Source organism: Peromyscus eremicus, chromosome 8a (assembly GCF_949786415.1).
Source record: "Peromyscus eremicus chromosome 8a, PerEre_H2_v1, whole genome shotgun sequence".
Taxonomy (NCBI): Eukaryota; Metazoa; Chordata; class Mammalia; order Rodentia; family Cricetidae; genus Peromyscus; species Peromyscus eremicus.
In genome coordinates, this window is record NC_081423.1 from 54582529 (window position 1) to 54604950 (window position 22422).

At 43.6% G+C, this 22422-nt stretch overlaps 1 protein-coding gene across 1 annotated transcript in view; it reads right to left on the bottom strand.

The window, feature by feature from the left end:
- Positions 1–2273: 2273 nt before the first annotated feature.
- The window catches only part of LOC131917011 (NACHT, LRR and PYD domains-containing protein 1a-like), a 37536-nt gene continuing 17387 nt past the window's right edge, over positions 2274–22422 (bottom strand). The window contains exons 3-13 of the mRNA XM_059270663.1: positions 22043–22213; positions 21140–21310; positions 19821–19910; positions 17617–17708; positions 16201–16300; positions 14567–14790; positions 9765–10027; positions 9152–9277; positions 8070–8211; positions 3360–3404; positions 2274–2932 (exon numbers count right to left, since the gene is read on the bottom strand). Coding sequence (XP_059126646.1) covers positions 2640–2932; positions 3360–3404; positions 8070–8211; positions 9152–9277; positions 9765–10027; positions 14567–14790; positions 16201–16300; positions 17617–17708; positions 19821–19910; positions 21140–21310; positions 22043–22213 — 1717 coding nt within the window. The 3' untranslated portion in view covers positions 2274–2639. The remainder of the gene's footprint in view (positions 2933–3359; positions 3405–8069; positions 8212–9151; positions 9278–9764; positions 10028–14566; positions 14791–16200; positions 16301–17616; positions 17709–19820; positions 19911–21139; positions 21311–22042; positions 22214–22422) is intronic.

Below are 22422 nucleotides of genomic sequence, written 5' to 3' on the forward strand. Positions count from 1 at the left end.
TAGTGTGCAAGTAGCAGAGGGGACCCCAGGCTCAGACTGCTAGTGTTAGGTGTTTATGTAAACTCTTCCCTTGCCCTTATAAGGGGTTCTGTTGGTTTGAGCTAACATTGTCCATATTGCGAAGGTTTGAGTGTTTTTTTGCAGTCTGGCATGTTGGACAGCCCCATTTGGGCTTGTTGTAAGATGGAGGTGACAAAAATTCAGAGGTCTGGGCTCATTCACTAGCTGATACACAGCCCAGACCAATCATGGCTGCCACACCTTGAAGGAAGCACTGTCCAGGTAACATGTCCTCCAGAGGAGCCATGTTGAAGACTCGTTTATGGAGACTGTGTCAGTTTGACGGACACAGAGTCTGTCCTGTCATGGCTTTTTCCTCAGAGCATTCTAACTGCATCAGTAAGGAGGCATGGGTTGCCTAGAAATTTATATTTAGCTATTGATATTTTAGCATTTTCACTTATTTACAAATAACCCCTGTGTTTTCATCTGTCATACACATTTAAGAACCTTGACTTCAGGCTGGGTGTAGTGGCACAGGCTTTTCATTCCAGCACTTGGGGGGGGGAGAGATAGGCAGATCTCTTGATTTCGAGGTCAGCCTGGTCTACAGAGTGATTTCTCAGAAAGACAGGGCTATACAGAGAAACCCTGTCTTGAAAAACAAGCAAACAAACAAATAAAACCTTAACTTCACTTGTAATTACCTAATTTGTTTAGTTTTAAGTTATTTCTAAACTCCTGATGAAATAAATATAGGTTAAAACTTGGAATTATTTCTTGTCAAATAAAACCCTGGAGGATTCTGGGTAAGAAGTCTGGGGAGAAGCTGCCTGCCTGTAATGCAGTAAAGGGCAGAGGTTAGAATAAGGAAAATACTGTATTCCAAGAAAGAAAGAGAGGAAGAGGTCCATAGATTCACACAGGCAGAGAGCTAGCACACCTGCAGAGCCCAGAGGAAAAGATGGGACACACTGAGAAGCCAGGCTAATAGCTCTGGCCATGGATCTGGCCGGGAGGGGAGCAGAAGCTTGATCCAGAAGGAAACTGGGTGGCCTGGGGATAGAGACCTGCAGGCCTACCCTTGTGGCAAACACACAGCCTTACTAAGTCTCAAGTCCTACTCTGGTAGATAGGTGAGCAGTGGAGAGGAATCCCATTTTGTTATTGTTTTATAAAAATTAAAAAATTATTTGTGTGTTTGTGTGTGCCTACTTCTGTACATGTTTTTGTGTATTTGAGTGTGCACCTGTGTGTGAGTGCCATGAATTCCTTCACATGGAGTTGGTGTTACAGGTGTGAGCTGCCTGATGTGGGTTCTGGGAGTAGAACTCCGATCTTCTACAGGAGCAGCTCTTAGCCACCGAGCCTTCTGTTCCCCACCTTTTTACCATTGTACATCAGTTTCTCAAGCTGTGAATCCCACCTCCATACGGGATGACTTAACTAAATGTGGGATTGCAAAATATTGACAAGAACAACAGGTTTGTGCACATGCAATGGCCAAGGTTAATTCAATGTGCACTGAGTCTGTGGTGTTTCTGACAGCATGAGCCATGTTACATCATGTGACTTCCCCATACCTGTAGTTCTGAGCACACAACATGAATACTAGTACTGCTTGAGCCCACACACCGCACAATGCCTATGATGCTCCTGAAACATCTTGGCTCAGAGTCTAAGCTATTGTTGGCTGGGATTACAGCATTTTCCCTATGTATAGGAGATTTTCTATGCTCAGAGAAACATGATACCTTAATTATGGAATGTAAAAATTTAAATATATTTCCATTTTTATTCTCTAGCATGTAACAATTGGATTAGCATATCTTTGCATTGTATTATACGAGAACATTTGGTTTTACAAGTTTGTGTTTTGAGTTGTTGACTTGAGTTACATAAAGAGATGCTAAGTGAATTTTGCCTTGGGATTAGGACAGGATTTCCACCAGCTTCTGGAATGTGCACTGCACATCTGTGTAAACCATGAGAGATGCAAAATATCCACCAATTCTGAGAGACACTGAAGATTCCCAACATCTTATAGCATCAAATATTCAATCAAGGTTTAATTCCTTATGCAAAATAAACAAATACATGCTTTTCATTAGTGTGAAAATTTGCTGTCATTTTTAACAAATGGTAAAATTATATTATAACAAAGCTTTGTTTATAATAAATTTCTTTAAGATTTATTTTTAGTAAAAATGTTTGATTTATATACTTATATATCTACATATCCAGAGTCACATAAAAATTATTTGGAAAAAGGTTTTGAGGGTAGGAAATGTTTGAGAAGCCCTCCTTCCTTTCCTATTCATTAGATATTCACTTTCCAGGGAAAGTACCATCTCATCATCTCCATTTCCATGCTCTCCAGTCCTGCTTGTATTATGAGCAGGCTGGACAAGACTTGAATAGATTGCTGGCTCCATTGGAAGTTTCCTGAGATGCTCATCCCACATGAACATCTGGCTGAGGAAGTTCAAGAGGGAACATCTGGTTCCTTAAGAGGTGTCCTGGAAACTCTGCCATCAGAAAGGCCACTGAGATGACCACTGGTTTATAGATTTAGTAGCCAAAGGAAGTTAGGCAGAGTCAGGAATCATTTGAGTGCTCACCCCTCAGCCACTAAGATGTCAGGATCTCACAGAGAAACTTCTTGACGTCTCATAGAGGTCCATGATCAGGTGAGGATGTGTCTCCTTCAGAGCTTGGTAGACTTGGTCTTTACTGTCCCAGCTCCAGGACCTACTGAGGCTGAAGAGCTTCCTCATCTTGTTTTGGTTGGTGGCCTCAGCCCGCACTGCCTCATAATCCTCTTCACTCAGCACTAGACTATGCAACTTGTCCAAGAGAGAGTCCACTGATGTCACTCGGGCCACCAGCTGCTCTCGATGCTGGTCCAGGAAGTGTGGCAAGGCAGCAGCATCTAGGGGTGAAGATGAGACTGGCACTGAGAGAAGAAAGGCTCCTCCATGGGTCCTCCCACTGGCTGCCCACTTCTTGCTATTTTCATGTATGCCATCTGCACCCCTGGCTCTTCCTTCCTCTGGAAGGTAATTTGAAAAAAAAGTATCTGTACCCTCCCTAGGCCAGTTATTAGCCTGACACTCTGCCTAACCAGGAGGAGGGGTTCATGGTGGGGTGTTCAGGTTGGGAGTGGGTGGAATTATTTCAACATGGGAAGCAGCAAGGGGCATAAGAGGAACTCTACCCTGGGAATGCACTTCTCCTACTTGTCCTGGTGAGGTTTGCAAAGTGTGGTTCCCTCCTTCTTACTGCCCTTCTCTCAAGGACTAGATGATCTACTAGTAGATTACTACTGGATTTTCTGGCCCTGTATAGTTGTTAATTACCTTTGTGTGTTGCAGGGATCATGGGCGGTGTAGGTCTGAGGTCCCCTGGAAGAAAGGAGAGATGATGCATCTGTAATGATACCTGGCACCAACACTCAGTGCACTCTGTGAAACTCCCAGCCATGCCTGGGAGTTTGAGAATGAACTATAGATTCTTTATAATCTGGAATGTGAACATTTCGTTACTCACACAGGGAATCTATGCATGAGAACTATCATCATAGAGAGAGATGACATGTGAATGGGAAATAGACCTTTCTCCCTTATGACCACAGTCTCAATTTTATCCTAGACTGAATTCCTCATGGAGAACTCACCAAGTCCCTTGCTGGCTTAAATCATTTGACATTCAATCTTGGATAGAAAACTATTTTTTTTTTGTCTTTGTTTGACTTTGTACAGTCACATGCCACAAACATATGTTTTTGATTTTATTGCAGAATCAAGATAAAGCAAGACTGAGCGAATGGGAATAGTGAGTGAATTTTAGCACCAAGTGGGGGAGGCTAATACATTTCATCTCATGAATAAGCCCCGGGGATTTGAAAAGATCCTAAATTTCACTGTGCTCTAACAGCTTAGAGAAGTGAGCCCAAGGACCCAGTTTGTAGTATCAGAAGCCCTGGTTCCATTTGTATGAAAAAGGATGATATTTTGTACACTCCATGCTAGCTGGGCCTTCTTGGTTTTTCCTGACTTGCAGATAAACAGGAGCATCTAATGAAGAATGTGATTGAGTGACATGGATTTAAAAACCAAAATGTAAGATTGGGGATTCACGAGGGACATGACTATAATCTTGCAGTCTTTGAATTCTTTCCCACATGGAAGGGAATAAATCTTAATGAGTCCCAAAGAACGGAATTAACAAAATCATGAGGAAGATGTTGGCTTAATAAAGAAAAATAGCAACATTGCTCCCATCAGGTAAGGATCACATTGTGAGATGGGGATGAACAGCATTTAACCTTTCCAGTCACGCTACCAGTTACTCATTCTGATCTCCAGTTTACAGGTAAGGAAGATCAGACTCAAATGAGTTATGCCATTTTCCAAGAGATTCAAACCATGACCTGATGCTGGGGCAGGTCATTTCTCCACCTGTGGGTCACTCAGGTCAAGGCTGAGCAAAGGCAGTTCTTTGACCACATGTGAAGCCTGTATCTAGCAGCTCAGGAGCAGGAACCACTGTTTGACAGCTGTCAAGGGCTGGGCATCCCCAGAGATACTGATTAGGGGAGTTTGGTTTTGGCATTGTGGGTGTGAGGCTAAGATCGTATTGTTACTTCACCAAAAAAATGTCACTATTTGATTGTCTCTTGTCCATGTCAGCTTGAAAAAAAAGGATGAATTATAATAGCCAACAAATAAATAAAAATACAAAATTTTGGGATAGAAAAACCTAACCATGGAAATGAAAACACTTTATAAGAAGAACTTTAATATATGTGTGTGTGTGTGTGTGTGTGTGTGTGTGTGTGTGTGTGTGTGTATGGAAGAAATTGAAGAAGGCCTCTGAAGATGAGAAGACATTCCTCCCCCCATGCTCATTATTTGGAAGAATAAATATTGTGAAAATAGCCACCCAATTAAAAGCACACTATATAATCAATGCAGTCCCAATCAATATGCCAGGGACATTCTTCATAGACAGTGTGGGAAAAAATGCTGAAACACACGTGGAACCACTAGAGACATATGATGTCCAAGGTAATCCTCAGCAAAAATAATTTTGTGGAAAGCTTCATCACACCTGATTTCAAACCAATACTGCAGCCGTAGTAGTAAAAACAGCATATTATTCGTATAAAGAGATGTGAAGATCAATAAAATAGAATAGAAATCTGGGTAAAAGTCCACACAGCCATAGCTACCTGGTCTTTGACCAAGAACTCAAAATATACTTTGGAGAAAAGACAGCTGGTTAAACAAATGGTGCTAGAAAACCTAGATAGCACTGCATGGAAGAACTAAACTAGATGCCTGTATCTCACCTTAAAAAACAAACTCTTATGATTCCCATATCATCCCTTGAGAATGTCCAACAACAAGGATACAAATGATAATGAACATTTGAGTATATGTGGGGACAGAGTAACACTTATACACTGTCTGTGGGAGTGCAACCTATTGTAGCCACTGTGGTAATCACTCTAGAGGCATCATAAGAACTAGAACTAGAACTACCATATAAACCAATCCTACCACTCCTGGAATGTGCTCAAAGGAATACATATTCTACTACGGAAACATTTGTACAAACATGCTCAGTGAAGTTCTGTTCACAATAGCTAGGAAATGCAATCAGCCTAGATGTCTATCAATAGTTAATTAGATAATGACTGTTTGCCACATGTATACCATGAATTATTTTCAGGTGTGAAGAAAATGGCATTATGAAAAGTAAGTGTAGACAATAGGAAATATATAGAGGAAGATATCCAGGCCCCAAAGGAAAGTATCACATCTCTCACATTCAGTTTCTGTCCTGAAGTCTTTAATTCTGTGGGTATAACTTGGTGTACCCTTGGGAACCAGAAAACTAGAGTGGGCAGGGCCTTAGGGAGGAAGGGAGGACAGTAGTGTGTTGGTAAAATGACAGTAGAGAGGGAGTACTGGGGGCAGAAATGTTCAAACAACAAGAGGGTTGGGGGATGGAGGAGATAAGGGGGTGGGTGGGATGGGTTACTGAAAATGTACACAGTATTTAAAAGTCATAATGAAACCTATTATTTGTAACCCAATACAAACATCATAAAAGAGCTCCAATACAAGACACCCTTTGAGGATTGAAACTGGAGGTCTTAGAAGTAATGAGTTTCAAAAACAAAACACAGTTCCGACAGTGGGATATCTCCATAGGAGCTCTTGGGCAGGGAGGCCCTTGAGGTTCCCTAGATAATACAGTTGCATTCATTCTTCTTGGATCCCCATCAGAACTAGTGAGTAAAACCTTATTGCTGAAGATACCACACATCTTGGATATATGATATAGAGAATTCAAGCTGGAACTGAGTTGGAAGCTTTTATAGAGTCAGATGCTGTTATTCAGGCTGATGAGGAAGAAAGGCATCAACAGTCATCTTGCCAGGCCAGATGGTCCCATTGCTGAAACAGTGGCACAACTGTGGTGGGAGCAACCAGTAGCTCCCTGATTACACTTTAGGCCCATCCACAAATAGAATCCACCTCTAGCATTTTAAACTGATAAAAGGAACAAACCCAGGTTTTTGGATATCATAGGCCCTTGAGAGAAGCTACTATCGCTGCCTAGATAAATGGACACAGTGCCAATGCTCTTCTAAATATCTATGTTTATACCACAGACAAAGTCTACTTTCAACCATCTTCAGGAGAGCCGCTCACTGCTGTGAATGGAGGTGAATACACATCCCTATTTCTTTACAGGATACTGAGAATAAGGGATGGTTGAATACTCATCCCTATAAGTAGGTATTTTTATCACTCTCTTGAGCCTCTAGGAAGAGAAATTGGAAAGAATGGTGGGACAGAATCACCTGCATCTACTGTCTCTGGACCCACACAAGTAGGGTCTTGTGAAGCTGGACATGTGAAGCAGCTTACAGGGACAGTACCACTTACTGCTGAAATATTGGCAAATAATAGATTGTGGGAGAAGGGGATGTATACAAATTCATCTGTACCCACAGCAAACTCACTCGGTTCTACTGAGTAGTTCAAAACACACAAGTACACAGATAGTCCCAGATAAACTCTGTGAGACACAAAGCAAAACTTTATGAATATGGAAAAGAGATTTGTATTAAAGAAGAGAGACTGGCAAGAATAGGAGGGAGATAAGAAGGTGTATTTAGGATGGAGTTACTAGAAAGGATTATATGAATATATACAATTGTTAAAAAATGTATTTAAAAATTATGTATGGATTTAAGATTGAATATCTCATGATAACAAAAATGCCTTCATTTTAACTGTTCACATTTAAATGTGAACTGGTGCCAGATACTTTGTACATCTCAAAATCTGTCATTTCTAGGACACTGGGGGCAGAAATCAGAATACAGGACTGAGAAAATGGTGCTTGGGATATGTGTTTTTATAGATGCAGTATGTTCCCTGATGAATGATCATGTGTTGAAGGATTAGTCCTGCAGCAATATTCAGACATGATTTGCCATGAGGACTGTGATTTTTTGTTTGTTTTCGAGACAAGGTTTCTCTGTGTAGATTTGGAGCCTGTCCTGGATCTTGTTCTGTAGACCAGGCTGGCCTCAATCTCAGAGATCCGCCTGGCTCTGCCTCCCAAGTGCTGGGATTAAAGGCATGCGGTTTTATGAATGAACTCATACGCTAGTGCACTCATAATTGCATGAGTACTGAGAATGGTATTGGAAACTATAAGAGTGCACAGTTGGAGGAATTGGGTCACTGGAGGTTTGTCCTAGAAGAGTATATCTTGCACAAGCTTCCTTCCTCTTCCGTCTCCTCCTTCTCTCTTCTCCCGGCTCCTCTTCTCTCCTGGTTCTTCTCCATTCCCTCCACCTCTCCTCTGCCCCTTCTCCTCTTCTCCTTACTCTCACTCTAACTCTAACCACATATTTTGGATCTAACAAAAGCAACATAACTACTCTGGCTATTTCATGACACCAAGAATTAATCACAACACACCTCTCCCCACTCATTGCCTTTCTTTAGCCTTTGAGATATCTGGACCTAAACTAGTTTTACCTGGTTTCAGCAAGGCTTCCCAAATGAGATTCTTATGCTTCTTGTCTTTGATTTGGAGCTTAATCCCTGAACCCATGTGACCAACATAGATCTCAGAGAAGAGCTGGGATTCCCCAGGGCTCCTGTAGCACAGCTCCAGTTCCTGGAGAGAGAGAGAGAGAGAGAGAGAAAGAGAGAGAGAGAGAGAGAGAGAGAGAGAGAGAGAGAGAGAGAGAGAGAGAGAGAGAATGTGAGAAGCCTCTACTCATGTGGACAAGGGCTTTCCACACACCCACACACTTTCTGATCTTGCATACCACATTAGACACTAGCTATCTTTTGCACTGAGATAAGCCATAGCCTTTGAATGCACATCTTTAATCAGAATGTTGGAACATTGTAGAAGAGGACGTAGAAAGAATGTAGCAACAGAAGATATGGAAAATGCTTGTGGACCCAGGTGGGATTCCCATCATGCTGTTTCTTTACTCATCACTCTGAAAAAAAAGTGACAGGAAGCAACTTGTGGAGGGGTTTATGTTGTTCAGTTTCATACATGGAAGCTGGGGCTCCATTCTTTGTGCAGGAGATTGAGGCACAGCATGTTATATCCCATAGGATCATCAAGTCTGGGGTGGGGAACAGGGCATGGCTATACTCAAGGCCTGCCACTAGTGGCCTGCTTCTGATGGCCAGGCCTCACGTACTTGTTTCTACAACTGCCCAATACTAGCACAAACTGGGGGTCAAGTGTTTACACATTTACATGTGTAGGAGACATTTAAGATTCAAGCCATAATGAATCAGAGCTCATTCTGAAAGTCCTGCTCACATATCTTAAGTCAGGGCTTGCTGTTCATGTTAGGCTGCCCCCTTTCTATGAATTCTTCATACTGATTCTAATTCCTCAGTTCTCCAGGCCTTCTGTATTCCTCCGTGATCTCTTAAATTGCTTTCCACCTAACTTTGAAGTATTGTTGCTCATTCTAAATTGCAAGTGTTTTCTCCCCAATCTCAGTTTGATGCAAAGCCTTGTAACCTGCCCCACAGTTTCCTAAGCCTGGCATCTGACCCTGAAGAGTAGCAAACACCTGGATGCTCACCTTTGGGATGATTTCCAGCTTCTTAGAAGCAGACACTGTGTAGCGGGAGCCAATATAAAGAGACTCTACGGGGGGTGGCTTGTTTATTCGAACATATTGGAATTTCATTTCTTCATCATCAATGGCCTAGGGAACATTTCAGAGAGCGATTTAGCTACATTTCTGGGCTACAGCATCTATATTGTCTGAATAAGGTGAGATGATTGATCAGTACATTTGTGTAGGGTGGGGTGGTAACACCTCTCGGGCACCCTTCTGTCTTGTGTTCTTCCACATAGACTTGAATTATTGACTCCTGTCATGTTCATTGTGGGAACAGGGTCCCTGCCAGAGAAGAAGGGAGTTGGTTACATGTTGGACATAGAACATTCCCATCCTTCTGATAGGTGAAAAGAGGCCATAGAAGGTTGTACAGAGATTGGTAAAGGGGCATTAAAGGCAGTTGGGGGAGACTCTGGTGGGAGGGTGCCAAGCAGAATCATCAATACCAGTGTTCTCTTCACAGGACTGCATTCCCATTGTAAGTGGAGAATCTCTCCAAGGGGCTCGCTAGCTGCATCTCAAGCTTTCTATCAACCCACCCTGGTCCCACTTATGGGATTATCAGTGTCACCTTCCGAATGGTGCAGTCATTGGGAATTAGGTAGAGATGAAGGGTGACTTCCTTCAGATTGAGGTGATAGTAGATCAATGTGATGGAAGTGATGGGGATGAAGTGTCTGACAGCAGGGATCATTCTCAGTAGAATTCCCATTGGGGAGAAGCTTGGGTTTTCTAAGATTGTGTGGTGCTGCTCCACTCTGGCAGGAGTTTCTAGGACCATCCCATGTTCTTGAAAGTGGGCCACAATGAACCAGGAGATGTCCACCTGTCCCTCTGTGAAAGAACAGATTCAAAGATATAGATTTAGTGTTTCCACTAACTCATGCTTGGCTGGAAAAATAGCACCCTAGGATTTAGAATGACTGTGATGGTTTGCATGAGAATAGCATCCATAGCTGGTGGAACTGTTTGGGAAGGAGTAGGAGGTGTGGTCTTGTTGGAAGAGATATGTCACTGGGGTGGGCTTAGAGGTTTCAAAGCTTGTTCTTGTTTCCAGGTTCCTTTCTCCTTGACAATAAGGATGTAAGCTCTCAGCTACTGCTCCAGTGCCAAGGCTGCCTGCATTCTGCCATGCTCCCTGCTATGATGGTCACAGACTCACCCTTTGAATCTTTAAGTCTCAATGAAATATTTCTTCTATAAGTTCTTTGGTCATGATGTCTTTTTTGCTTTTACTTATTGTTTGATGTTTATGAGAATGAAACTGTGAACTAAAACATCTTAAGATTTATTAATTAATCACCAGTGAGAACATAACAGATCAATGAAACATTTCCATAATACTGATTCACTATGCCAGGGAGGTGAGTTTGACCTGCTGCCAGAGGTGACTTATGTAAACTGCCCTTCACTGGAACAGCTTGGCTTTTGCCCTGTCTAGCTGCTGGGTGAGCATTCTTGGTGGAGTGGAGGTTCTTGATGGTCTCATCCATTCGTGCTATAAAGAATACAGCCACAGAGGCCATTGTCAGAAACTGTCAGAACCCAGCAGGTTCTCTGAGATGCTGCCATCACTAGCCTCAGTGTCTTTGGTTTGACAATGTTGACTAATGTGCTTGTTGCAGGGTGGAATTTGCTGTTATGAATGAGACCTGAGGGTACCTACCTTTGTTCACTGAAGACAAAGCTGGATGCATCCATGGAATGGTTAATGTCAAATGTGAACTTGATAAAATCTAGAATCACCTTGGATACAGGCCTCAGGGCATAATAAAAGGAGATTATCTTGATTAGGTTATTGATTTGGGAGGACCCATCCACTGTGGGATCCATGGACTAGAATCCAGGGCTGTGTGAAGTGGAGAAGGCCAAATGAGCACAAGCACTCAGTGGTTTATGTCCTCTCTTTTGACACGTTTACCAGGCACTGCACTAAGACTTCCATGTCATGATGAACTGTTCCTTTGAAATATGAAGCAAAATAAATCTTTTCTCTCTTAACTTTTCTTTGGTCGAGTATTTTATTTGAGCTCCAAGACATGTAACTTGGATAGAAAATTGATACCAGGAGTTGGTTCATTGCTGTAATATAACTCATCTTATGGTTCTTAGACCTCTGGAAGTGTTTTGTGGATAGCATGTGGACGTTTGGTACTTAGGATGAGAAAAGTCCTACTATGTGGGCAGCAGAGTTTGTAAGGACATTCTGGTGGAAGTAGGGAAGACAAGAATGCTGAGAGGGACAATGGAGGACAGTTCATGACACTTTGAGAGAGTAGCAAGGTTTCTACTGGAAACTGTAAAAGATCCTTCATGCGACAGTGTAGCCAAGAATCTAGTTTCATAAATGCCCTGAATGTGAGTGAAGAGAATTTAAAGATAAATAACTAATTTGACAGGAGAGATTTCAAAACAAGGAACATTCAGCTTGCTTCTACAAAATCTGCTATAAATGTGAGAGAGCAGCATCACTGAAGGGAAGGCCGCACTGCGCTGTGGCAATAGGAAAGGGGTCCTGAGGGAAAATCTCACTCTTCATAGGCCTCATCTTGTGAAAATCCAAATTCATTTAAAGGCAGAAAGGTTTAGCTGGTGTTTCCTGTTCCCAAAAGGCAAATGCCTAAGGAAGTGTCTCCCATGGTCAGCATATTATACAGCTGTTGTCCAGGAGAGCAGGGGTAGGCCATATTTCAAGCTGTCAAGAGAACTTGGCAGTGTCATCCCTACAGGTTTTAGGCTTGAGAGATGCTAGGTTGATGGGTCACTGAGTCATTCTGTATAGTTTTGGATAGCAGCTGAGGCCAGCTGCAAGGAGGAATGGAGACCCCATTCTATGAACCTTTGAAATGAAGCCTAAGGTGGAATGGACAGCCGAGGATGTTGTGGAAGCCAGAACCACAATTTCTCTGCTGAAGAAAGATGTAGGTAAGGAGTAAGAGATGGCCCAAGAGAGAGAGGCTATGTGTGCTTCGTGTGGTGTAATTGGAGGGGTGGAGCTGCCTTTGGACCCTTGTGAATGACATCATGAGCTCCATAGCTGGACATGAAGCTGCAGGATTTGATGTTTACGCTGATGGAATTTTGTTTTGCTGTGGTCTGATCATTCCTTGGTATGCCCTGGATCTTCCATTTTAGCATGGCAGTGTCTGTTCTGTGTCATAGTATGTTGAAAGTATGTAACTTGTTTTCTATTTTATAGAAGCTCATTGTTAAGACATTGCCTTGAATCTCAGATGAGAGTTGGTCTTTATGGGCCTTAAAACTGCTGGAATTATTAAGGACTTTAGGGACCTTTTAAATTGGGTTGTACTTTGCATTGTCATACAAAACTGAAACTTTGGAGGTATGAGGTGGCAAGCTAGGATTTAAGTGATGTGCTTGGTGTCAAGTTGACACTGGGTAGAATTGTAATGATGAATGTCACTTGTCAGCTTGATGTGACTCCTGCTAATGGAGGCACTGCTCTGCCGTCCACCATTGGCCTGTCCTCTCAACACTGAGTTTGCTTCCAACTTGCACAGTGACAAAGACTGTTGCAGTGTGTGTTGTTTAGCAGAGAGCTTTTCTATTTCTCTTGGGTGATTGCTTTGGAATTGATAAGCAGCAAAGAATGAGACAATGGACTTGCTACTCCAGGAAGTGGTACAGTTTGGAATTTCAATCAGTGATGCTAGGTAATAGTTTCACAGGGAGCACCACAGCATTAAAATGTGCCCCCTTTGCCTATTTGGGGACTAGAATTCCCGGCTTTCCTGAAGTCAGCTTTAGCCCCAGCACCAGATCCTGGTGCTTATCCATGCTTTGTGCTGTGCCAGTTTTGGCAGAATTTGGGGAGATGCTGTACATGTCCAACTTCCCTTCTTGCTAGGGTAAATTCTAGTCATGACCTTCCCAGGACCTGAGGGGAATATGTGATACTGAATTTTCATTGTTAATACCAGAAGTTTACTGGGGCATTTAAGACAACTTACCAAGTTCTTTCATTTCTTTTCTCATTTTGGTTTTTTGAGATAGGGACCTACTATGTATTTTTAGAGAGAAGTCCTAATTCTCCTGCCTTAGCCTCCCAAATACAGGCATTGCAGGTATATGCCACCACCTGGTCCTGTATTGTCATTGCTACATGTATTGTTGCTTACTTACTGTATTCCAATGGGGTAATTGTCTGATCTGAGAGTGGGAATAAGAAACAGCAAAGGTGGTGGCCTACAGGGAAGAAGCTTGCAAGTGTTTGTGGCAAGAGCAGGAGCTCAGTGTGGACCTGCTGGAGGGCCTCAGATACTAGGAAGGCATCATCCAGTAGCAGTGCTCCTGTGTCAGGGTCTGGAGCTCAGGTCTCATGTGTTTGTGAATGTCACTATTGTTTATATTTGTTTTGTGAGTTCTTTTCAACCAAATCCTGCTTGGTTTCTTCATCTTCATTTTTTCTTCTGGTGGGTTGTCATTACATATGAGTATCTTTAACCTAGAGGATGCTTAACTTGATTTCTATTAGTTGTTCTTCTATTGGCTGGAGCAGCCCCTGTTTCTGGGTTACATCTCATGACTTCTTCAGCTGTCAGATTGCCCCTCTGCTCATCACCTTCAGACCATGAACAAACACATCTTCATCTGCTGTGAGCTGCATTCTCCTGGTCTCTATGGTGGGCCTATTGCTGTGCTCCTTGAAGCAGGAGAGGAAGTTGGTTTCAGTAGTCGCTTGTAGAACACTTGATTCCTTCTTGCTGTTGCTTTTTCCTTTCTTAAGCGTAGTCTGGCCGTGTAGTCTAGGCTGCTCTTGAATTCTGAATTGTCCCCCCTTCAGCCTGGGGAGAGCTGGAGTAATGACTTTCTTCATGAGATCTTTCGCTGGGGATCTTATATTCATTAAAATATCTTCTGAAGGAATCTTCGGTGATGACTGAGGTTCGGACACTTTATGAGCCCCCCTCTTTCTTAGGGAACCCCTCTTCTTTAGCTCCAGTTCTCAAATGGAATCTAGTGACACCATTTTCTCCCTGCCTGCAGCAGTGTAATGGCTTATAGTGTTGGTAGATCCCAGGTACCAAATGATCCTTGTTAGTTTCCTTATTCTTACTTTGCAACAATCTCTTCACATTGCTCAGTTTATTCTGTTTCCTGCTGAGGAAAACTAAGGCAACTCCTTTAGGTAAAATGGAAATAAAGTTATAAAGCTGGGAGACACATGCTTCAAAGAAGATACATCAGACAAGAAGGGATGATAAAACATCTTAGTGCCCACCTTCATAACCTGCTCTGCCTCACTAAGGAAGTCATAGACTTTCCTCATCACCCACCACCCTACACTGTCCTATATGACATGTCAACTCCTCCCATTACCACCACCCTACTCCTTATGCTTCCCCTGGTTACCTTGGAGATCCACAAAATGAGGGAGGTACACAGCAGTCACAGCTCCCTGCTCAGCCTTGATGTCAATCAGAGGCCCAGCCACCATGTGACTGTGCTGCAAGGGAGTCTTGTCCAGGTGTTGGCTCCAGGAACAGAATCCAATCTCAATGGTCACGGCCCTTGTCACCACAAAGCGGAGTCCTGTGTTGGGACAGTGGTAGGAACCAGGCACAGGGAACTGAACTCTAGAAGAGGGAGAGGCAGACACCAGTGAGCACCAGCTCTGCTCCTCTGCTGGGTGCAGACCCAGTGCAGGGCTGGGGACACAGCAGACTTTAGCCAGATGGCTCTGAGTTCTGGTTCCTCTGCTGTCTGTCTGTGGATCCCCAACTAAGTCATTTAACCCTCAAATCTGTTTCCTCATCTGTACACAGGGTAATGATAGCACCATCTTACAGACTTGTGAGTTCTGAGTGATCTAGAGCAAACCTACAGGTAACACACACCTGGAGCAGTTAGCTATGCCTGTGATGATGATGAGGGTGATGTAATAGACTCTCTCTCTCTCTCTCTCTCTCTCTCTCTCTCTCTCTCTCTCTCTCTCTCTCTGTGTGTGTGTGTGTGTGTGTGTGTGTGTGTGTGCACTCGCTCGCGTGTTAAGTTCTAGGGATCAAAGTAGGACCTTGTGCACACTAGAAAAGGGCTCTACCACTGCAGTACATCTTCAGTTTTCAGTGTCTACATTCTTAAAGAATATATTTCCCCCAAATAAGAATCCATCTGCTAATATTAGTGATAAATCCTTGGTCCTGAAAAAGACTTTACCAATATCTTCAGTGATTTTCTCAAGGCTCCCTGTTTGGTAACTGGTGGGTGGACAGGTGTCAGTTTCTGTGGAAGTTGAATGTGACAGTTTCTCCAGCTGAGACAGTGACTGTGACAGTGTTGGAGGAGGGTAACAGGTTATAGAAGACACCATGACTGTGGATATAGTTATTCATTACTCAAGGAACTATGGAGGATAAAGCTGCTGAATTTATCCTCATGTTCTCAGCTCCTAGTAGGTTCTTGGCACACAGTGGTTGTTAGTGAAGCAGGAGTGCAGAAACTACAAGGAAATCTAAGAGACAGGAGGACCCAAATATAATGAGGGGAGGGATACTATTTATACCAGCAGAAAAATCATGTTTCAGATAATGAGCCAAGTTGAGCACTGACTTTTTAGATGGAATGAAGGACCTCCTTCAGCTCTGTTGATGTGGTAATGGTGTGCTGGTCATGGAAGATGAGGTCCTATCTTAGCTATGGGGGAGGCATAGTGAAATGTTTGTGTGTGAAGTCACCTGATGTCCTGGACTCACAATACTGTGACAGTGATGACAAAGAAGGAATGTGAGTAGTTGAAACAAACTCGGAAAAATGGTTGCTAGAGCTGAGTAATTGGACAGGGAAGCTCTTGTGCTTTCCAGTTTTGTAAATGTCTAAAAATTTTTTTATTAAACAACTCTCTATTTTTATAACAGCCCAAATGTCATATTCCTGTCCTGTCCTTGCCCCTGCAATAGTGAGGGCAGCAGAAGACACAGTAGAGACCAGGTGAGAAGTGTGGACAGTGTGCTGGGGAAAGTCACGTTTTCTAGGCAGAGCTCACTTACCGGTACAGGTTCCTCTCTTTGTCAACCACCTCTGTAGCCACAGGTCCTGTAGGGCCCCAGAAGTCATCTTCAGTCCCCAGTGGTTCCATGTGCTTGTGTTCTGGAGAGGCAGGAGAAGATGGATGGAAAGTCTTTAGTGGTGCATGTTTTGAGTACCATTCCTCTAGAAGAGGTCAGACACTGGTCACTCTGTGTTGTTCAGACTCATCTCCACAGCTTTCCCCAGAAATGGACAGACCATGGCTGAACTCAGGTTCTCCAGTCTAGGTCTTAGCAGGAAGTGTGCCTTCAGTTTTCATCACTCTTCATCAGGCTACCTTCGTGCTTTTCATATATATATTTGTTTTATTGCCTTTCTACCATGATTTTTGACCAACCATTCAACCACAATACCTGTTCCCAATCTAGATGTTGTGTTTTCTTTCTTACTGGTCCTATTAAGTATTGATTTTCCTAGCATGTCTCAAGTGGGTATGTTGAAAAAGAAAAGAATGTAACTCACAATATAGATGAGCAAGTGATAGGGAGGTGAGTCCTAGGCCAAAGCAGCTCAGAATGAGACATAGTGTCCTGGTATAGAGCTGGATACCAGCCACAGACTTGAGAAAGTGGTATCAGTATCCCCCAAGGCAGAGAGAGAAGAAAGCAGTATTCCCTCTGGGTTCTAGGTGTGGAATGTCTTGCAAGGGGTGGTGCTCTTATTGGAGAGTCTGTAGTATTCAGACTACAGAGTCTGTCGTGTTCAGTGTCAGAGATAGAGGGATAGAAATGATGACCACTCCCAGGATATCTGTTCTACATAATGTTTTCTGTATATGACAGGGATGTTGCACCAATGAAATCTCAACAATATCTCTGCCTCAACAAGATCTGCACAATGGCAACACTAATTGACATGCTAATGTGGATAGGGGAAATTTGGTAATGTCCCACTCCTAAATGAAGAGTTATAGGCAATTCATAGCTGGTAGAATTAGGAATAAAATCAGTCTTTGCCCCCAGGAAGAGTTTACTAATAGGTTATCCAGTCACAAGCAGGCAACCTGAAACATATATACAACCAATACTAAGTGGACTTATCAGATTTTATATATATATATATATATATATATATATATATATATATATATATATATGTGTGTGTGTGTGTGTGTATGTATACATATGTAAATACACAAATATTTAACAATAATATTTAAATGCTGGTCATAAATTTTAGAGAGAGTTTGCTGGTGGGACACAGGAGTATTTTGAGTAGGCCGACTATGGCCTGAGGGCTAAAAGTGATGTAAATATAGTACTTGTGTATTAAATTCTAAAAAAATTAATTAAAAAAAGAAAGAAATGATGGCTTCCTCCTGTAGATGCCCCTTAATCTGCCAATCATGATACTCTGGGTCTGAAACCATCACATACCTGACTGTAGTCTCTGATGCTTGAATGAGGTCAGGCTATCAACCATTTCTTCTCCATCCGGGTTCTTATTAGGGACCATCACATGTGGCTTCCTACACACAGATATGTTCTTTCCCTCAGACGTCAGAAGAAACTGAGGAAACCAGGGTGGTGTATACAATATCCCCACATTAAATCTAACTCATCTGAATTCAAACTCAGTCCTGTGCTTCTTCTCTGGGCCAGAACTGTATGAAGGCCCCCATCCTCCGTGGTATCCATGCTTCCTATACAGAGATCATCTCAACCCCTCCCTTGTTTAATTTGAATGTGTTCCCCATGTTTACTCATTAGAAAGTCAATCCCCAATGCCACAGTGCTGATAGGATGAAGGATAAGACCCAATAAGATCATGACATCTCTGCTTTCTTGAAGGGGTTAATGTCATCATCACAGGAATAGCTTCTGGTGGCCTGACAGAATTTGTCACAAAAGCCAGCTCAGCCTCTCACTCTCAGCCCTCCCAGTTGTGCAGTCAGATGGAACAGGAAGGTTTTCCCTAGATCTAGGGTCCATGCCTTTGCCCTTCCCTGTATCCAGAACTGCAAGAAATAATCTCATTTCTTCATGTTAAATGCCCAGTGTCAGACATTGTGTTATAGCTGCACAAAACAGACTAATAATCTTTCACCCTGAATGCCAATCACCTAGACAGTACCCCTCAAATCTCTCTCCTTTCTGTTCTCTACTCTTTCCCTCCACACACTCCATTCTTGTCCAAGGATGGAGTGAGCATTGTTCTGAACCACTGCAGCATCCTCTGGCAGGCATCTCTGCTTCTGATCTGCTCCCTTCTTGCACATATTCTACGTAGTAGATGACCATAAAAAGTGGGTGGCGATGCCCCTTCATGGCCTAGGCACTGGAATGCCTCTCATTTCCTCTGGGGAAAACATATGATTTTTTAGCATGGTTCATAGTTCTTGCTGTGGCCCCTGTCCCTCTCCAGGTCCTCCTATGTCACCCTTTCCTGCTCACTGACCTCTAGACCAGTGGCTCTCAAATCACTGTGTTAAAATGTCACCTGGACAGCCTGCTAAATCAGAAAGCTCACTGAAGAAAGCTGCCCCACCTAAGATTCTAAGTCATCAGGGATGGAGTAGGGCCTGAGAATCTGCATTTCTGTGGAGCTCCCAGATAATGGTGAGGCAGAGCAGATGGTCTCACAGACGGTTTCCTGTTCCCCAATCAAGCTCCTCCCTCTGCTTCCTTATCCTCTGCCTGTGCCTAGAATTTTCCGCTTGGATCAACCCCACATTTCTCATCTTTTAGAAAACACCTTAGCTCACTTTAGCTTAGGATGAGGTCAGGCAGACCAACACTGCACTCATAGGTTTTCCAGGTATAGTTCCATGGACTATGGGGAAACAAGTGTCCTCTCCCTGCTGGACTGAGATAATGAATGTTGGGCCATATCTGCCTTGTTCTCCTATGTGCCCTCAGATCCCAAAACAGTGTATAAAGTACAGTGGGTCTTGCACCAATGTTTGTTCAATGGATGGATGACTGTCTTATGTCTATAGAACTCTCCCTTTCGCCTGTTACATGGCAGCTAGGAACTTGAGGAAAGGTGGAATTCACGGCCATGAGCTGAAATAACTAAACTGGGAGATACATCCAGCTTCAGCACAGGCTCTGGGGGTATAAAGTGACTCTTCTGCCCTGAGGCTTTATATACCACAGGTGTGTGTGTGTGTGTGTGTGTGTGTGTGTGTGTGTGTGTGTGTGTTGTGCATATACTCCTGTGGTATGTGTGTGTAGTGGCAGTATTGGGGCTAGGACAATAGTGGTTTTGGTTCTCTAAGAGATTGTCTGTATCTTTTTAAAATGTGGTTTCTGCTTTCACTGTTCAGTGGCTTGAGTTTAACGATGGCTACCATTGTCATACGTGCTGTGCCCAGAGAGCTTACTACTAACTCACCTTTCATATACTCTTTTTTTTCTGATGGAAGAACTTATGTAGTCATGTTATATGATTATATTTTTGCTAAATAAAAATAATGCAACTTCCTAACAAAACTTCCTCACTTTGGTTGCTGTAGTTTCCTGGTTTCTTCCTGGATCTGTCTTTCCTATCACCTCAGGACCCCTCTCCTACCTATCAGCTTTGGAGCAGCCACATACAGCCTAGGTTGACCAGAGAGAGTTCTGTGTCTACCCCTTACCATGTGCTGGAGATGAGCATCTGTGGATTCTCTGTCACCAGGGCCCTGAGCTCCATCATCACCTCATCACTGAGAGGGGCCTGGTCCAGCCTGCAAGCACAAGAGGGGGCTGTTTCTTCTGGGATCCACCACAGGATCATGAGGCCTCAGGGTCCAGGATCCTGGACTTTGTTGTCTGTAAATGGAGCTAGTGAGGAGCCTTATTAAGGCTTATTCCTCAATCAAAACCAGGACAAAGGATGGAGAGCAGCAGGCTGAGAGGAGGGAGGTGTGTCCATGACACATTCTCAGTGGGGCTTGGTCAGTGTGCAGAAAGAATACAAGGATGAGGACCTTTGGATCTTTACAGCGCTGAAATGAGGGGGTGGCCCTTTATACCTCTCCCCAACAGGTCAGTCATTAGAAACAGACTGTTCCCGGAAGGAAACATGTCCATAGATGAGGGTACTCCTATTGCTAAAGGGCAGCATGCAGCATGGTAGCTATCAACATTCCCAGTGGCTGGAGGTCATGGCCATATCCCCATAGGAATTCTGGACAGAGGACCACCATAAGCTCTTGTAGTGAAACCCCATGGCCCTCCAGGGCTCCAGCCACTTTCTGTTCTAGAGCTTTCCCCAACTCTGCCTTTGCCGGGGCTACTGTCTCCAGGTTGGCCCAACCAAGGCCTATTTCTCTATCAGGCCTAGAAGAAGCCCTTCTGAGCAATTCAATAAAGCAGGCCCTCTCAGAGCATTACATTCTTACAATGCTGTAGAGTCAACAGCATTTAACAGAGCTTGTCAATAACAAATCACAGGCTCACAGGGGATCTATGACTCTCTCTTTCCACACAGCTTTAGGAGGACAGAGCCATGCGTGTTTGTGATTGTATCCCTAGGGTCTGGACCAGTGCTTGGTACACAGGGGTCCTGATATGAATGCATGCATGGATGGATTCATGAATGAATAAATGATTGAAGTGCTGTCTTGGAGTAAGGCAAACCTGAGAGTCTGTTAGGATAATAGCCTTACTAATACATATGATTGCACTGTGCCCAGCTACCTATCTGGTATTATCTTTGTATTTACGTATGTACATTCTATGTCATTACAATTCAGGAGGTGGGTATGACATTCCATTTGACAGATAGGGAAAATGAGTTTTAGAGAAGAAAGCAACTTGCTCAAGTCACAGGTTATTGGTGGCACAGCTGGTCAGGAGCCAGGTTGACTGTGCATTATCTGTCTCTTTTCTTTTCTTTGTCTTGTCATCTAGTAACACATCTGTGACCCTTCCCTTGCCTCCTGCCCAGAGGGAATCTCGGGTTATTACTTACCACAGGATTCTGAGTTTGCAGGCAGGACTCCTGAGCCCCTCACATAGCAGCCTCACACCATGGTCTCCCAGGTCATTCAGCTGTAGGTCTAGCTCAGCCAGGCTTGAGCCTGCCCTGAGCACTGAAGCCAGGGCCAGACAGTAGTTGGATGTGAGACCACAGTTGACAAGCCTGCTTGGAAGATGCTTACCATCAGCTTCTCCAGGGCTCACTGCTCTTGGGAACCAGGTTCAGTCTCCCTTTGTGAGTCTTAGTTTACTGAGTTAGCAATGCTTAGCTCTCTGGAGTGCCCTCTTATTCTCAGTGGATAATTCCACGCTTCCCACTACTGAGCTGCAGGAGCAGTAGACCACTGCTCTGCTGTGACTAGCCATGGTGGAGCTCCATGAAGCCCAGGACAGCTCCCTGGTATATTTCAAGAGCCATCTGAAGTGAAATTCACCAGCCATAGAATAGGGCATGATTTCACTTGTTATGTGAAATCTTAGTAATGATGGAGTCCATACAAACAGAGTAGAAGGCTGGTTACAAGGGCAGAGAGCAGGAGGAAATAGGAAGACGCCATTCCCTTGGCCTGGAGCTTTCTCCTTTCCTGCTTCATTTAGCCTCTTCCTCTGTGTTCTCCAGTTCTCCTAGCCCCTTTCTCAGGAAGTTTGCTCCAGTGAAGCTTTCATGAGCCTGGTGTTATCATTAGCTAGTGTGGCTCCTTGTTGAAGGTCAGTTTTTCATGATCACTAACAGAATCCCATTTTTTTGGTTATATCAAGTCTGGAATCTGTCACTAGTACAGTCAAGAGTTTGGTGAACATCTGATAAATACTAAACCTTACCCTAGATGCTGCTTTTGCCTTTGCTTTCCTGCCATCCATCCCAGCTTCAGGGAATAACCCAGGCCAGACTCACCACAATGTCCTAAGGTGACATCCAGGGCATCTCAGGGTCCTACAAAGACTTTGTACTGCGGAGTAACTCAGTGGATTTCCACTTAGATCCAGCTCCTCCAGGCTTCCTGTGAACTCAAGAGTGGAGAAGAGAATCTGCCAACTGGCATTAGTGATTGGGGTCCACCGGAACCTGTGGGAGAGGGAGCAAGAGCGAGAACGAGAGGGGGTGGGTGGGTTATGAGGGATGTGAATTGCATGTGCATGGTCTGGGGTACACAGCCTCACACAGCAGATTAGGTTTCTGTTACCCTGAGTACCAGGTCTCAATATGCTGTTTCCAGGATTCACTAGCTTCTAGATGCTCCTTTGCTCCAACATCTGGATCCTCTCCTCTGGGTG